The sequence below is a fragment of the Paralichthys olivaceus genome, chromosome 10 (genome assembly GCF_024713975.1).
Source record: "Paralichthys olivaceus isolate ysfri-2021 chromosome 10, ASM2471397v2, whole genome shotgun sequence".
NCBI lineage: Eukaryota > Metazoa > Chordata > Actinopteri > Pleuronectiformes > Paralichthyidae > Paralichthys > Paralichthys olivaceus.
Genome location: NC_091102.1, coordinates 17,066,764 through 17,083,992, shown reverse-complemented (window position 1 = coordinate 17,083,992; position 17,229 = coordinate 17,066,764). Strand labels below are relative to the sequence as shown.

The following is a 17,229-nucleotide window of genomic DNA, read 5'->3' as shown; positions in this document are numbered from 1 at the left end:
TAGTTCTGGAAGAGTCAATGAGATAACTGAGAGCAGAGACATGGGGGCAGGAGAGAGATTTAAGAACAACTGTGCAAAGGAACAATAGATGGCACTTGAAGGGACACAGAAGAGCTACAGAATGTGTATGAGGCAAAACTGATTTTAGAAAAGAATTAATAACAGTGGATTGTGGGAAATACTGATTTAGATGAAAACAACAAACAGAGAAGCGTCTCTAGGATGTGCAGTAGATGGTGAAACTTAGTCCTCACTGTTTCCTTTTAGCTGTTCTCCTCAGTCGAGGCTCTGGACATCCTCCTGGTCCTAATGAGACACACACACATTAATCATTTCACACAGTATTTAACTACTGAAACCATGGAAAGAAGCACTGCTGCCAGAGCTACTGCAAGTGTACGTGCGTACAGTGAGTCGGTCTTCACCTGGTGGAAACAGGTGGCAAGATAACGGTGCGTGGGTGCGCTGTAAGAACAAGCTCTCCTCTGACAGCTTCCATCATCAGGTTCTGGAGGGTGTTCACCAAAACACCTTTGCTCACGTCCACAGGAGCACGTTCCACTGGTGCTGTCCCCGCCCTGTCCACCGTGCTGTGCTGTTCAGTCAGTCTAGCCTCTGGCCTATCCAACACAGCTTGAGGTCGGGGGGAAGGAGAAGATGGGGGGCAGTGAGAGGGAGAAGTTTCTGTCGGCCGGTAGGTGACAGGTTTGGAGGCCACAGTAAATAGAGACTGAGCGAAAGCTGAATCCTCGAGGATGTTCCTGGAAAGGGAAGAGGAAGGAAAATACATTAATACACACACACACATCATTTCTTGCTTGTTATTTCACGCAGACGGTCAGACATTTGTGGGATTCATATATAAAACAAATATTATGTTGCCCCCACCTGTGCAATTTGTTAGTTGGTTTGTCAAAAATGCAATAAATACAAAACTTGATAGAAGGATAGGACCTACCTAAAGAACCTATCCAGTTGATCTGACCCAGGAAGAAAATTAAATAGCTATAGGATTAACTGTGGTAGGTTTTGGTGCAGAATTTAAGAGGACTGTTGGCCTTTGACGGACGTACGCCATCTGATCAAATGTCACTTTTAGTTTGGGTGTTGTTAGACTTTACAGAAGTATACATTAAAAAAGATGTGGTTTTTGTTTTGGCCTTTATAAAGAGCCTGCGTACATTATCTGTTATCGTTTATGACTACACCACCCTGGATACCACCTGATTTCATAGGCTAAGCAAAGTCGGGCCAGGGACCAGGTGCTGTAAGCCTTTTATCTTATCTCAAATCAGCAAAGGGTGCTGCTGCTTCTCTAGTTCATTTGACAGGATGAACAGGAAACAACTTAATTTATATTTTAATCAATAAATGGTACAAACTTCTAACCTACACAAATTATCCTGCTTTACCAGACGTGGGTAAATAGAATAATTATTTTAGTTTGATCAAGGTGTTACCATAGCAGAGTGGTGAGAATGTGCACAAAGATGTCCTTCTCTGGGCTGTGTGGTGGCGGGGGAAGCGTAACAGGGAGGGGTGTGCTTGAAGAAGGTGTCTGGGACTCAACTGACTGGAGGCCCCTGAGAAAGACATCAGAGACAAAAACAAATATGACTTCAGCATTTATAAAATCATTTCTGATTTAAGTGTGTGCAGTTAAAGATGTTACCTATGGAGCTTATTGAGCTGGTCAGGGAAGTGTGTGAGATAGTCCAGAAGCCCATGGGAGTGTGCTGTAACCTCCAGGTGCAACAGAACAGGTTGGGGTGGTTCGGGCTGCCTCTGTATTTTTGCCGTTTCTTGCTGTGCCCGGCGCTCAGCTCTCATTAACTTAGAACATATCGCACCTACTGTTTCCCCACTACCACTGGCAGAGATAGGAGGAATAATCTAGAGGGGAGAGAACATTCGACATAAAGGTATGGTCAAAATTCAGTTGATTACTATGATATTCATACACAGGGCAGGCCTTATAATTACAGGTAATGAAGACCACCTTATATTTCCTGAATGGTGACTCTTTTCTTACTGACGCTCCCACAGTCTCCTGTAACAAGACAAAGAATACAGTGAATACACGGAGGAAGAGTGTTATATCATTGATAAAAAACTTAACATTTTGAACGACCTTATTGATCAGATCTCTTTGGCTTCCTGAAAGGTGCTTGTCAGTGATTGTGAATTCCTCTTCTTCTCTCTTTCTCTCCTCCTCCCAGCGTTGCAGAGCTTTATGATATTGTGTCAGTGCAGCTTCTTGAATAACCTGAGGGGGAAAGGAGAAGAAAGAGAGAACAAACTGGTCATCTTAGAAGATGTAACTTTAAACTATAGTGTGCCAAAAAAGTTCACAAATGTAACACTCGTTCAGCTTGATGCAACTTTACATCTTCACTCTTACTGCTGTGGTACCTGACAGATGAGATCCAGCCGATAAACAGTGGGGTAGTCGGTGGAAGTGAAGGTGAGGACACAAAGACTACACTCCCCTGGACTCAGGCTGCCTCGCTCTGGACGGATCTGCACCACCTGACAACATACACACAGACCTCATCAGAATCCTATGTTTAAATTTTCACCTGACACACTATACAAAACATTTATCTTTTCAAGCTAATCGTAGAAAAGAAAGATGTCATCATTGCTATATGACACATACATGAGCCAATAAAGGTGTTCTATATCTATATGTTCTAACTTACACATTTTCATAAAAGATTATTCACAGTCTTCCTGTACCTGCTGGTTGCTCTGCTGGGGAAGGTCCCATGTGTAGTGGACAGTGTCTGAGTGAGACACATTGGTGAGGAAGAGGATTCTTGACAATTCTGAGAAGACAGGGACGTCACCTAGAGAGACGCTGTCTCCAGACAGAAAAACCAACTACACCACAAATACACACACACACACACACAGAGATGATGATGCAAACAGCCTGAAATGATCACAGGTTGGGGGGAGTGGGCATGGTTGTATTAAAATGTTCAGAGTTGCTCTCACCCGTCCTGGGAACGGCACCCTCTGGACACAGGGCGCAGATTCCAAAGTATCACTGCAGTTAAATGTGTTTGAGGAGCCCAGTGTTTGAGTACCAAACCCACATCCCTCAAACCTCACCAGTGTCGAGTCCCCATCCTGGATGTGGATAGAGACGTCCATCTAATGATACACAAGATTGGAAACAGTCAAATTTTCAAATGGAGATTGGACATTCAGGGAGAATGTGTACTCGAACCCAAAATGTAGAAATACTGTGGTATGCAAATAAATAGAAGACTAAAAATCTGTGTATCTAGATATTTTCTTAATATTACAATATATGATGCCTACAGTTAAAGCTGGATAAACCACTACTACGGTTTTGAAGGGATAACAGTAACAGGAAGACAGAGAGAAGGCACAGCGGGACACACATGGTACATCTTAGCCTCCAGTGGCGAAAAGATCCATTCCAGCATGGCCGTCTTTCCAGGAGGGACCTCTCCCTCTGGACTGAGGCAGCACAACACTGGATGGTTAAAATTGTCCACCTTTAGCTGTGACAACACAGCGGTGTCCACTTCATAATGGACTGGCACTGCGCCCGCATTGTATAGTTCATACACCTGCAGGACAAACAAAGATTTACAAAAGCAGCTAGAGAAACCTGGGGAAGCTCTTTAACTGAATATAGTTAATACATAAATATTGTATGTTATTAATTGTAATGTAACATGTATTTTAGCTCGCAGTGAACAATTTGACACACACCTGCCTTGGAGGACTACAGTCTCCAATAGTAACAGAGGTGAAGACGTGTCTTTTGGAGGCAAAGTGGAGGTATGGTCTGTTTCTCTCCACTGTCACCCCCTGGAAGTTAAGCTGTGCACAGAAACATATATACAAGTATATGAAGTTAAAACTATAAAGAGTTCACCATCCATAGTAAATTAAGTTACTACTCTTTTATGACAGCTAAATGAGACCATACTGAAATAGCAGTACCAATAGTGCAACAGAAGAAGAATTGTTAATTGTCACAAATGAATTGATTTAATGTCAAACACATTTACTAGTGACTAGAGTTGTGTCTCACCAAGATCTCTCTGCCATGAGAGATTTTTAACAGAACAGGAAACCGATTTGTCCCAACAAAGTCATGACTGTGAAGGAAAAAGTAAAAATTATTTCGATATCACATAACTAGTCTTCAAATACCTAGAAGAGATGCATTCTGCTAAAAATACATATTTTGATCATTTTCTTGTGGAATTATTATCAGTGTCACAATAATTCAATAAATGCAGTGAAGCCTAATTGTTGTTACCAAACTAATATCTCAATATCAATATCTTACCTGTAGCTGAAGTGTACTGCCCTCTGCTGGCCAGGCTGCAAAGTTGCAGAACGAGGAGAAATGCTGAACAGAGCCTGAAACAGATTTTGAACATGTTAAAGAGATTAAGATATTTGAGCTTTGTCAATGTATTTTGTAAGTAAACATATCTGAGCCTCAATTAATTTAAATAAAAAAAGTGATATTTAATATAAAAAAAACCTTCTTGTACTCACCTTCATCTGGGATGGCTCAGTGCTGCTGAGCTCTCCTGTCTCTGCCCAGTAATCCAACTCTATCTGCTGGTCCTCTGGAAACAAGAACGCCCTGATAGAGAAGAGCAGGTGTCACAAATAATCAACCAGGGCTCATTTGACCACAGATCTGTAGAAAATCTATTAAAATGACCACTAACAAACTCTAGTTCACAGTGACCAGGAGTATACAGGAGGGAAATCACTATTTTGATCACAGCAAAAAATGGTAAAATGTATTTATGATGTATAAAAGCCAGGTCTGTTACACTGAGCTGAATGCATACATTGAATCTTGAATATGAAAATAATTTCTAAATGCAGATATCTTTCATCTTGGATGACTGTGTCTTCTGCAGTCTGTTGTTTGCTCACTCACCAATCGACAGGGATGGAACCAGGGTTGTGAAACATCAGTGTAAAAGCTGAGGGCTCTGAACTAATGGAAGCAGCACTGAAGTTGAAATCCAACATGGCTTTGGTTAAGGTTGATGTACAATTGCGTAGACTGGGGACCAGAAGAAGAAACAAAGCAAGGTACACACCATGCCATGACAATGCACTGTATGTTCCACTAAAAGTAACCGAAGAAATACATTTTTAAAATGTTCCTTTATGATAAGTCTTCAGTTGTAATTTTGCTCATATAAATGTAATCTACAAAGAATTCTGGACCTTTACAACAAATTCAGTGTTTAAAATGTGTCTACCTGTGCTTGGTGGGGGTTCTATAAATGAGTTCTGCAGAGGAGGGGGTGGACAGCAGGTGCTGGTTGAGGCTGTCCAATGAGAACAGTTTCCAGAGATGCATCTTGCTGAGTCTGCCCGAACTCCCACCACCGCACACATCAGTCACCTGTAGTGTAGGGAACACACCCTTCGCTCGCACTTCACATACAGCCTGTGGAGGGGATGACACAGACCCTGAGAGGAGAGATGAACACAGAAAGGGAGAAAGCAGTACGTTTTAATAAATAATAGGAAGCACATGCAGAATACATTCAAGTCGGTAGAGTTTATGTTTGAGTGTCTTCTATTTACCACTGGCATTCATTGTCTGGTAGTTGATCGTCCATAAGTACTGGCCTCGTCTGTGTGGTCTGAAAGTAGATCGAAGCAGCATTGTGCAGCGTGAAGCGATGATTCCTCTCTCACAGTCCAGCTTTAGAGCTAAAGGGTTCAAAAAGGACATTTTGCATTTAGTGTGAAACACTGGTTAAGCTTCTGTCTTAGTCTTGGTCAGCACTATTTTTGTTATGCCTACACCTACGCCAGAAAGGCTAGAAAATAAGGACTTCTCATTTACCATTCCAATATACACTCATGGTAAGATCATCTACTTTGTTTGAGAACCGATGGAAATCATGCATATACACATATTGCACACAAAGAACAGTATAACTGAGAATACCACACGGCTCAATCTCAGGATCAGAAACAAGTTCCTCATCCAGAAGTGTCTGCTGCACAGAGAGATGAAAGGACACAGAGCAGGGGCTGTTGTTCACCAGAGGAATTTCAATTGACTGGTTATTTCCAACGAGCGTGTCCTCTACATCCAGGATGGCTTTTTCTGCCTGGTGAGGAAACAAACATGCACTCACTGCTTGCTTCAGATCTCTTAAAGGACAATTCATGTTCCAAATCTGGGCTGAACAGCTATTTGAATTTTTACCTCGGCCAAGGAGGTTATGCTTTCACCCCTCTTCATTCCTGTTTGTCTGTTTTTGTGTTTGCGAGTAAGATTACTCAAAAATATTTTTAAAGGTTTCCACGAAACATGGTGGAAGGATGTTGAATGTGTCAAGAGAGCAACCGTTAAATTGTGGTGCTGATCTGGGTGGAAGATCTCTTTTACTATTTTTAATATTTCAAGCATGTCACTGTTTTCTCAGAGAATAATTCATGAATTCTGAAGGAAGAAAAACTAGCACATTTATTGAACTGATATCTATGAGTGTGGGAAATTTGGTGCAGCCTGATTGAAGTTAAGGGGACTGTTGGGCCTTGGTGAAGGTATATGCTACTGATTGCCTTTCTATTTTGGAAAATTGATACAAAAAACAATGACAGCCCTACCTCTATGAAACCTTTGGAGCCCATTCCCACCACTTTAAGTGTGATGAGGGACTTGTTTTGTTCATCAGTCCGGCTCGGCCAGAAGGTGAGAATAGGTTTGAGTGTGTATGTTTTCTCTGCCAGCGGACTGAAGGACCATGTCTGAATCTGTAATAAAAATCAAAGAGGAACACTGGTTAGTAAAGTTTTCAATAAGTTGCAATGTACTGTCTCCTTAAATGCACCATATCTTTGTTCTCTGAGTCTCTCACCAAGATCTCATTGGGATGCAGGTCACCAGCATCTGGTTCAACAGAGATAAGCTCTTGGTCTGGTTCTGGAATGCTCCATTGGAACCTGTCATGAAGGACAATCAAAGGCACCCAGCTGTATACAAGATTAATGATGCTGGGATAACTCCAAACTACAAACAATACATAAATAAATGCCAGATATACCAGACCAAACTAACAACTCTGCAAACCAACCGTAGAGGTAGACAGCTGAGATTCCTGATGTGCTGGGAGCGTTGTGTTTGTGAGCCCACAGCTGTTGGCTGAAAATATAAAGTGCCATCTCCTTCCAGAGACACACACAGCTTTTCAACCACACTCACAACTGTCAGTTCCTAAAGGTGACAGAGACAAAGACGCACAGATAAGAACAGTGGGACTATACGTGGCAGTGTGAGTCTCTGTATCCATGTAGTGTATATAGTACCTTGGTGTGTTTAGCTGCATTGAGCTGCAGCTGTAAACAGAACCCTTGTCTGGGACTTTTTATTGTGGGAGTCGTTCTGAGGGTGAAGATTTGGTGAAGCCCAGGTTGGATCAGACCGGACTGCGGAACAACGGATATTGATCTTGCAAGGGCAGGGTTTGAGCTGAGGTCCAGACAGAAAGTGAGGGGCACATCTCCAGAATTCTGGAGGAGAGCTGTCTGATAAGAAACAGCACTTAGGCCTGGAAAGACCTAAAATGAATAACAAGGTAGAGTTACCAGAGTAGCTCTCTCGTGTAAAGCTGTTACAAAGTCCTTCTATATTGATTTTTGTCAAGTTTTAGTTAGAAAAAGATCTAATTTTAACTTAACTTATTTGCTGTTCATTGAGCAAATGGCAAAACTACAGATAAATGAGACAAATACACAGAAAAAGATGAGAAGAGGTACTATAATATTTGTTTTCTTTTTCCTGCACATGTCTCACCACTTGAGGGGGCTTCAGAGAGCAACATGGGATGAAGTGTTCTTTGCCAGGTTGAAAGGAGTGACCGATGACTCTCACTGTCACACACCATGGAGGACACAGCAGTCGCTCAACCATGCGCTGATCTTCCTGAAGCATCACGATTGTGAGGGCAAAACATAAGTAAGACTTGCTGAATTAAAATTGTTGGACTTTCAGAGTTGTACTTAAAACTACAAAAGAATTTAGGCTAATTTTAAAGAACACAATTTTTTATATTAACTCAAAAAAGAAAGGCATCTTTGCTTGTTGTAATGGACAATATATTTTTCAGTACCATTTTATAGTATGCAAAGCACTCAAGTTGCGCTCCATGCAAAGTGTTGAGCTGCTTGGGATCATAGGTCACTCTGAATGAGGTAGACTTCAGTGGAGCCAGGTCACATGTTGAGGGAGAGACAGTAAATTGAGAGTCTTGGGCAACAGTCCACACCAGGCTGGAAGAGAATCACCCGACCGAGCATGGAAAACAATAAAACTGTCATTCAAGTTTCGAAGAACAGATAAAAAAAGTATGTTGGTAATGTAATATTGAGAAGCCACAGTCCTAGGCAGGAAGTCGTACCTTAGTTTCCCCCTAGTGTAGTTGGTGATGGAGACGGACTGAGAAGAAGAGGATGAAGTTGACACGAAGGAGGGTACTTTGTGGTTAAATAGCAGCTCACTTGGAAACACAGACACATGTGGAGACGATGAAGAGCTGGAGGAGAGGGGATCCATGCACCCCAAGCAAGATTGGTAGAATTCCTCCATGGGAGTTTTAAGCACATCAGTAGAGCTGTCTGGTCTCTGATTTGACTACAAGACAATGACACAGAGAGTCAGAATCTCAGAGACACTAATTAACCTACACTGTGATCTCTACTAGTGACAGCGCTAGCTTCAAGTTATTTAAAAAGACACTTCTGCACATCTGTCTGTGGCGCTTTACCTCCTCCAGGGTGCAGTGTAGACCTTGCTGATCCAAGTCTACATTATGATCTTGCTGCATGGCACTGAGACTGTCTGGTGGGCTGTGTCCACGGTACCAGTGAAGCTTGTACAAAACCAAGTGTTCAGGTTTCAGTATGGCTGGTTGCTGGAGCTCTGAGTGACAGGTTCCAATCAGGTCCAGAAACAGAGGGTCCTAGAGGGAGGATGGGTAGTTAGGTGGTTTTTGGTTATTATTTTTCTGTTTGTGTTCTGAGTGTGTATACAGCTGCGTGTTGGCTCCTACCCGGTGGAGTATGAGACATGCCACTCTCCTGTGGTGTACAATGGGCTGTGTGGGCCTGTAGACTGCCTTCAGTGTGGTTTGGCTGTGTGGCAGAACAGTGCCACTTGCAGGCTGGATACTGAACACACTATGCCCACTACAGTCAAGGTCCCATTGGTATATGGTCTCAACAGGAGAAGAATTAACCAGCGCCACTGTTTGTACGACTGCTTGTCCATCCTTAACACAGCCGAAGTCCAACACAGAGGAGGATAATGAAACTTTAGGACCTAGTGACAAAATAAAATATTTGTATTAATTTGAAGTTGCTTCCTAGTTCTGTGTTTAAAATGTTCTTCCCGTTTGATTTTTAAGAAGTTTTCTATCTGTCTCTCAGACATTGCAAAACAATGTATTTTTCGATTGTGTACGTGTTTGCCTTATTGTGGGTCCCTTACCTATACAACTTCCAGTGAGTTTAAGCAGATCTTCATTGTCTGCCCCTCTGCATTTCAGAGATAAGTACTCAACCGAAACTGTATCCACCACAGCAGGAGAAAAGGTGACTGTAGCTCGCAGGGATCCACCAGGCGCCACTTTACCCGTGGAGACATCACAGCTGAATTCTGACCCAAGCAAAGGCACCCCGCCAGATAGACGTGACAGAGAGAAAGATGTAGTTACCTGGACATGAGAGTAATATAAGGGAAGAGAGGGGTGGAAGGTCACAAAGTGTGGTCACATGCATTTCTGCATCTCTGTGTACTACTCACAGGAGAGGGGTTGAAGATATCAAAGTGTTTCTGCAAATTTTGGCCAACAGCCACAGAACCAAAGTGCAGCACTGGACCCCCCTGTTCTTTTTCCTCTTTGGCTGCAGGGTTTCTCAGCTGGAGACATGGGTATTTGGCTAAAAGAAGAGGCAAGATAAATTCCTAGCGAGAAAGTATTCCATCATCCCCTTGGGTTCATTCCAAAACAAAACAGCCATATTGTCCACATATTAAAATGAAGCTGTAAGTACATCTGTAGAACATGTGTCTTTGCTAAAAAGATTTGATACAGTCAGGTCAGTTTCTTGTTTTGCTTGACGCTCTTAAAAGTTATTAGTAACAATAAGGATACTAGACCTTTTCTTAAAAATGATTGCTTGTTTGTTTTATCAATTTTACATTACTGGTGCAACCAACGAGTCACTGCATTGAGATAAAGTTGCAGTCTAATTCATAGATCTTGGTGGTGGATAAAGCCCATCCAATTACATGTACATCACAAATTGTGCTGCCAAGTATTCGTTTAGGTCAAGATGATATAGACTGTGTTTTACACATCTACCTCTGTTGTCAAAGATGTTCAATTGAATTCATAACCTTTCAAATCCACACACACAAAAATCTATGCATCTGTTGTGTTTATCAAGTTCTGTCTCAGCTACTGGTTAAAATACCTAGTCCCAGCAGCAGCACTGTGCAGCAGCTCTCTGCCTTGTCCCCTTCCTCTCCAAACCTGCAGGAAGCCTGTTGCTGGTACACCAGCGCCTCTTGTGGCTGGAACACCACAGTGATGTGACACTCCTGACTGGGCTTCAACAGACCATGGTCAGGGCTTAACTGGAAAGGTGCAGCACACACCCACTGGAAGGAAGTCTGGAGTTTACTGTGGAAAGACAGGTATGCAGAAAGGGGGTAAAACACAAAATAAGAAGATCAGAGTAAGGAATAAATGAAAAAGAGTAACCTCAGTAAGTTGTAAGTGTAAATTGAAAGAAAAAAATATAATAGATTTTAATAAAAATGTCTTACTACACATACGTACCTTGCATTTTTGAGGAGGAAAGTGGTATGTGAGGAGTGTTGCACCGCACAAAGTGGCAGCAGTACAGAGTCTGGTACCTCCAAGGCAAGACAGGGAATGGTGGCCTGGAGGCGTACTTGGAAGCTGCCCTCTTTACTCTGAAACTCAATGCTGTCCTCATACTCACACTGTTCCAAACAGTCGAACAGAAAAACAGATACACAGACAGAAGTTATGAAATGGGCATTGATATCATTTAACACCCTTGATGATGAGCCTACAAAGTTGATTATGAGGTCTGCCATTTAAGAATATAAGGTATAATATATCAGATGTTAAGTCTGATGTCCTTCAGCACATCCCATTCAGAATACATGTAAGATTAAGTGCTGTTAGAATTGTTCCATTACCCTCTGTAGTGGTCTAAAGGAGATTGGGATGGAGAAAGACATCCCTGGGCTGATTAAAATGATCTGGGGACTTAGGATGATGAAAAATGTGGACTCTGGAGGCCTGTAAGAGGAAAAAGGGTTTGTGTTAGCCAGTGGATTCTCATCAAATCTCTAGTGTTCACATTATCTTCACATCAAATAATACATGTGTCTTTGTGAAGCTTATATATGAATGCATGGGTGTGTCTGTGTGAGTTTGTGAGACCTCAGGTGTAGCTTCTGTCTCTTATTATGAATGTTCTTTAACACTAATGTTTTGGTGAATTCTTTTCCCAGGTCCCAGTCCTCCCAGACCAGCTCTGACTTCATTTCCAACCCTAAGAAGCTGCTTTTTCTGCTGGACGCACGTCGCTGCTGCTCCCCTCCCTGTTGTCTGTGGTGATTCCCAGATTCCTGCCAGGTGGGGAATTGCAAAAAAAAAAAAAAGACTTGTCATAAAGCCTCAAAATATAATAAATGAAATAAATTATGTATTTAATGCTCACTGTAGAGCTAAAACAGCCATTATATTGTGGAACTGACAAGTAGGAAAGGATGAGATCATTAATAAATAAATCAGCATATTTTGTGCACATGTGCCATTACATCAGCAACATGATGATTAATGCACAAATGAACAGGTCAGTGTTATTACAGTGCAGTCGAGCACACACTGGCTATTGAGAAACACTTTAGCCCTCCTGAGGACATTGAAAATAGACAAATATTAACTTCATTTATCTAATTTTAAGATGCACATGTATAGTCCATATTCCCTAAAATTGTCCCTGTAGTAGCAACCTGCTACTACTTATTTTTCTCTTAGGAAGTCATAAATAGACAGATTGGTGATGAATCAACTGTAGTGGCTCATGGATCATTGCTCATTGAGGGATACAAAGTGATCAAATATAAAACACAGGTTCAGATTAACTTGAATCCACATCTGGTATAAAATCATTAAAGAGGCCATAACAGATTCTCTTCAGTTACTTTGGTATCCTCTCCAGCGGTGGGGGGCGGCCATGGTGCACCTGAACCCAGAGGGTCTGGATCTCGAGCCTCGGCTAACATGACTGTGAAAAGAGACACTGACACATCTACACATCATGAAATATGGAGGACAGTTGTCTGTGTCGTACTGACGTTTACTGTGGTAAGCATTTGTAAACGGGCACGGGTCACACACTGCTACACTCAAAACAACTGGCGTTAGCGGCGGCTGCTTCAAGTCCAAGCTAAAGGAAAGTATTTTGGAACTAGCTTAAAACTTTAGCTTAACTAGCTAACTTAACAAACTGACAGCTACACAAACTAACGTCACTGAAAACAGTTGCTCCACCGCACTGACTCATTCTTACCTCCTTTAATATGAAACGTCAAACTATAAAGTCAGACAGGTTCGTTTCTGCTGTTTAATTCGAGTAAGTTACGAAAACTGTGATGGCAACAGATGCTTCCGATGTTTGACGGCCATTGCGTTTCCCTGGCAACGAGTAGTCGTGTCCGTCGCTATAGTGATGACTGGAGCCGCGGAGGGACATTCGCGAAATGTCTTTCAGGAAAACACTGACACTTGTGTGACTTGTTGAGAAACTGTGATGGGTCGGACAGGACCCAGGCAGTGTCCCAGAAACCATATTCATTTAATAAAAATAATAGAAAATAAATAGAAAAACCATATATATATATCACACATGTTCACCTTCACAGTCTGAACTATTTAGACTCAAAAACACATTTATTTGTTTAAAACAATCCCCTTCACAAAAACCTCTAGTGTTGTATAGTGAAATATATTAAATTCTATCATTTTAAATTAAATTGACAACACCATGCGTAATATAAGAGTAGTTTACAAATTACAGGGAAATTGCCTTATCAATAAATTTCATTTTCCATACAGTACATGCAAGCATTTCTGTGTGTGTGTCTTCAACTAAATATAACATGCAGTTTCACAAAGATAATACAAAACAAAGAGCTCAATATTAATATTATTAAACACAAAGTCATGACCATGTAGCCATCAAAAAAGCAGTACAATAACCTGAGTAGCATTTTCTTGTCATACCAGTTATAATGCCCTAAAACTTTACCTTAGTATAGCCTGTAAATCCAAGTCTTCTTAAAAAATAAGAAAAGTTTCCAATATCACTCCAATATGTGTCCAGTATTTGTAACAGACCAGGAAGCCCTGATAACAATGTAACACTGACACTCCTTACAACAGCTCCAAGTAAAGTTTTATGTCTCTTCAACCTCTCCCTTCCATAAAAGTGCTGCCACCCCCAATTCATACATTATCATTACACGTACATTCATGTAATAATTAGTTCTTTGCAGTTCACAGCTTTTAACTTGTTTGTAAAACACAGGCAAATCATGCACACCATAAATGTCTTGAAGTATTTTTGAAGTCGTATTTTTGAAGTGGCCATTGAGAAAGACAGCATTTTTCCTGGTTTGATTTCATCAGTTTAAGTGCAGATGTTGACATCCTTTTCTGCTATTTCAGGACCGACAAAGAAAAATATGTTTCTATGGGTCAGGCTGTAAAATGTGAATGATCCTTTCCATAACACCTTGTTTGTGCTCCCTGATTGCATTGTCTATTGTCTTCTCAAGAGTAATAAACATAAAAACACATGCAATAAAGCATGCAGAATTTCAACGCTATGGAAAAACCCCACTTCTCGATCTTGGGCCTCCCTCCTCCAACTCCTCCTGTGAATAAGTGCTGTATTTCCCTGTTCCTCCTATGGCTTGTCTCATGAAGCCCGCAGAGCCTGCCCTCAGCACCTCCATCTCCTCTTTTTCATCCTCATCCTCCCCTTCTAGCTCTTCTTCATCTTCAAGGCTGGAGCTGTGTGAGTCTCCCTGAGGCTTTGCACTGTGCATATCCATCCCATTTCTCTCTGCATCAGTCAGTGGGGAAGTCAGGGCTGCTTGTTCCTTGGCTTTGCGACTTCTCTTCCACTTCATACGTCTGTTCTGGAACCAGATCTTAACCTGATGAAAGAAAACAGAATAACAATAAGAATGGTGGTAAACAAACTTGAACATATCCTGGGGTACTCTTTTGTGAGTAGTAAATGAAAAGAGATCACACTTGAGTTCATATTAAGCTCTACTAAACAGTTGTTTCATGTCATATAAAAAATGAGTACTATTTTCCCACTTTCCCCCTGTGCCCATATACGTGATGAAATATTGGTTTTCAAATGCCCTTATAAGGGAAGTGAGTGAGCTGGAAGTTGTGCAATTTAATAAAGCTATCATCTGGTGAACTCAAGTTTATTTTAAGACAGAAACAATAAGCCTTCATTTAGGTGCCAACAGATCTTGTCTTAGCTGGACAGTAAAAGCCAGATGTGTTTTAAAAATATAACCAACATAATGGAAAGGATGGAAACCAAGGTTTTTCTATTTTTGCATTTTCCTAAATTTAGCAGCTAGAATCTAATCTTTACTCTTATTCACAGCCTTATTATGTATGTGTGTGTGTGTGTGTGTGTGTGTGCGTGTGTCTCACCTGAGTCTCAGTCAGCATGAGTGAAGTGGCCACCTCGAAGCGTTTAGGCCTGGACAGGTACTTGTTGAGCTTGAACTGGTTTTCTAATTCCAGCAGCTGCTGACTGGTGAATGCCGTCCTGGGCCTCCGACACTTTCCCAACAATCCTGCATGGCCTGGAGCTGAGAGCGGCGAAAAACAGGGTGCCAGAGACAAACATTAGCAGAGAGCGGGGTTATTATATGCACTCATCATTATTTACATTTTATCATTAGAACACAATCATCATTTTACTGTTATTATGAACTGTGGGTCTAATGAGAAAGAGGCCTGTAGTAGCCTCAGTGAAAGAAAGAAAAAAGAAGGAAAATATCTGCCCCACAGAACTTCACACTGTTTCAGTTTGTTTTCCAGTTCATTGTTTGGAAGCCACAGGCCTACCTACCTACCTACCAGCCTGTCTTCCTGTCTTCCTGCTCGTCTATCTGTGTTCGTTAACATTTATTGCCCTGATGTGAGGTTGTGGTGAGAGGATATTGCTTTGAAGGAGTAATAAACCATCACAGAGGTCCATTACCTTAATGAAAACACTATAAATGTTATCAATTGATTAAGTGGTAGGTCTACGTCAAGTGTTACCTTTGTCATAAATGCTGCAGGTTATTTTTATGAGATAGATTGTCCTTAAGCGGCACAGCAGCTCAATGTCACGGCTCTTTGAAAACCAAGATCAAAACACAGGTATTAAAACTTGTGATGACTGGACAGAAACTTGTCAAAAGAAACAACAACAAAAAAACATATATAGTCTTGGTGCAATTAAAAAAAAAGCTCCTGTATCCTGCAATTTTAAAGTTCTTTGAGTTACTTAATAAAAAAGCTTATTGTTAGTAATGTCTTAATAAATTGGATGAAAAATTAAATAAAAGCAGCTTCCTCCAAATAAAAAAACGTTGCATATAGATTTACGATATATTTATTGTATAGGCCTAATTATTCTATAACATACTATTTACTATATCACTATATATACCCTGATATATTTAATTCAATCTAATTTCCTTTTTCTTATTATATATACATATCCAACTAGTTATCTTGACATTAATGCTGTAGTTTCTCACCTCCATATTCTCCAAATCTGGGTATCATGAACCCGGCTCTGATCCAGGGCTCCAGAGGCAGAGTCCCCGTCATGTTGGCCCCCTTTTGCTGCTCCGTGTACGGCTGCATCAGCTGCGTGAAGCCGGGGTATATGAAGGCGGGGTGCTGGCCTCCGAAGGCCGCCAGAGGGTACAAGGAGCCCGGGTGCATTCCGAGGAGACCCCCTTGGTGCAGAGCAGTGAATCCCGGCTGGGATAAATTGAAGAGCTGGGATTTGGGCAGGAGTCCCGGAGGAGCTGGAGAGGAGTTGGTCGGGTTTGGATGCGGGGAGGGCGTCTCGGAGCCGCGGGTGGACAGCGGACTGTCGCCGGGGCTCCTGCTGTACAAGCCCGGGGACGCACCGTCGCTGTCCGTCCTTTGCTCCGCGTCGTGCGCCAGCAGCGCGTCAATGCAAAAGTTTCTGGATCTCTCCATGATGGAAGTCAGTCTGTCCAAATATATCTCCACTGAGCAGCGGATGATGATGTACCAGAAACTGATCTGTTTTATTTCATATGCAAAAAAATATTAAGTTAACTGAAGAAATAACTTTAACTCTATCTCTAAGCTTTGTGGTTAAACCTCTATCGTCACTCCTCTCCCCTGAAGAAATGTCTTCTGTCTCCACTCCACTTCTGCCATGCGAGTAGAAGACACACACACACACACACACACACACACACACACACACACACACACACACACACACACACACACAGTGGACTGGAAAACCCTCAATAGAGCTATAAAGTCTGCTCCCCTGTGATTGGCCACAGCAGGACAGGGACAGGGTGTAGCCTATTCTTTCCACTCAAGGCTCAATCCATGGACCTCCTTATTAAAGTTTAGTACAACCGCAAATATATATATATCTGTATGAAAATTTAGGTCATATTAGAATCCTGCAGGCAGTTTAGAGGTAATATTTCTACTACTACTTCTACTATTTTCTTGCACATTTACAGTCCTATTTAAAGTCTGACTAATCTGTGTATCTTTATTTCTTGCTTGCTCTTTTACTTTCTGTCTCTCTGTTATCTTATTGACCTGCCACAGGTGTGATTGAGTTTTAGCTTTCTCACACTGGCTTTCTATAGTCACAAGCATGCAGCACACACTCAGAAAGACATTTTACAACTATATCGCCTTAATTACGTCATCTCACTTTAGAGACACAATGAAATTCATCATTTTACAACTTAGTCTTCGTTAGGTTATATGGCCTGCTAGGGTTGACAGAAACCCGGCAGTTCTTATCGCTGGTTTGCTGCTATTATGG

The 17,229-nt window shown here is 41.6% G+C and overlaps 2 protein-coding genes across 5 annotated transcripts; both read right to left on the bottom strand.

Annotated features, from left to right (window-relative positions):
- Positions 1–39: 39 nt before the first annotated feature.
- Positions 40–12,790, bottom strand: cfap65 (cilia and flagella associated protein 65). 4 transcript variants are annotated; one of them, XM_069532906.1, is made up of 35 exons: positions 12,655–12,790; positions 12,287–12,369; positions 11,520–11,707; positions 11,273–11,375; positions 10,884–11,050; positions 10,516–10,724; positions 9,842–9,978; positions 9,527–9,752; positions 9,090–9,358; positions 8,805–8,999; positions 8,439–8,671; positions 8,151–8,310; positions 7,835–7,963; positions 7,348–7,599; positions 7,116–7,255; positions 6,900–6,984; positions 6,649–6,795; positions 5,981–6,146; positions 5,611–5,739; positions 5,280–5,493; positions 4,949–5,077; positions 4,552–4,642; positions 4,337–4,410; positions 4,076–4,142; positions 3,751–3,861; positions 3,414–3,605; positions 3,001–3,159; positions 2,740–2,883; positions 2,413–2,529; positions 2,132–2,266; positions 2,000–2,050; positions 1,673–1,893; positions 1,461–1,583; positions 426–761; positions 40–306 (listed from the first exon to the last, which is right to left on the bottom strand). In XM_069532906.1, exons 2-35 carry the CDS (start codon positions 12,365–12,367, stop codon positions 264–266), a joined length of 5,223 nt encoding a protein of 1,740 aa, XP_069389007.1. In that variant the 5' UTR covers positions 12,368–12,369; positions 12,655–12,790; the 3' UTR covers positions 40–263. The 4 variants fall into 4 exon arrangements, with proteins under 4 accessions (XP_069389007.1, XP_069389008.1, XP_069389009.1 ...); XM_069532907.1 differs by having other exon boundaries at positions 12,287–12,393; positions 12,655–12,780; XM_069532908.1 differs by having other exon boundaries at positions 12,287–12,384; positions 12,655–12,780.
- Positions 12,791–12,882: 92 nt separating this feature from the next.
- LOC109631227 (motor neuron and pancreas homeobox protein 1-like) lies at positions 12,883–16,603 on the bottom strand. Its single transcript, XM_020089850.2, has 3 exons — positions 15,932–16,603; positions 14,829–14,989; positions 12,883–14,305 (listed from the first exon to the last, which is right to left on the bottom strand). Exons 1-3 carry the CDS (start codon positions 16,383–16,385, stop codon positions 13,970–13,972), a joined length of 951 nt encoding a protein of 316 aa, XP_019945409.1. The 5' UTR covers positions 16,386–16,603; the 3' UTR covers positions 12,883–13,969.
- Positions 16,604–17,229: the final 626 nt, after the last annotated feature.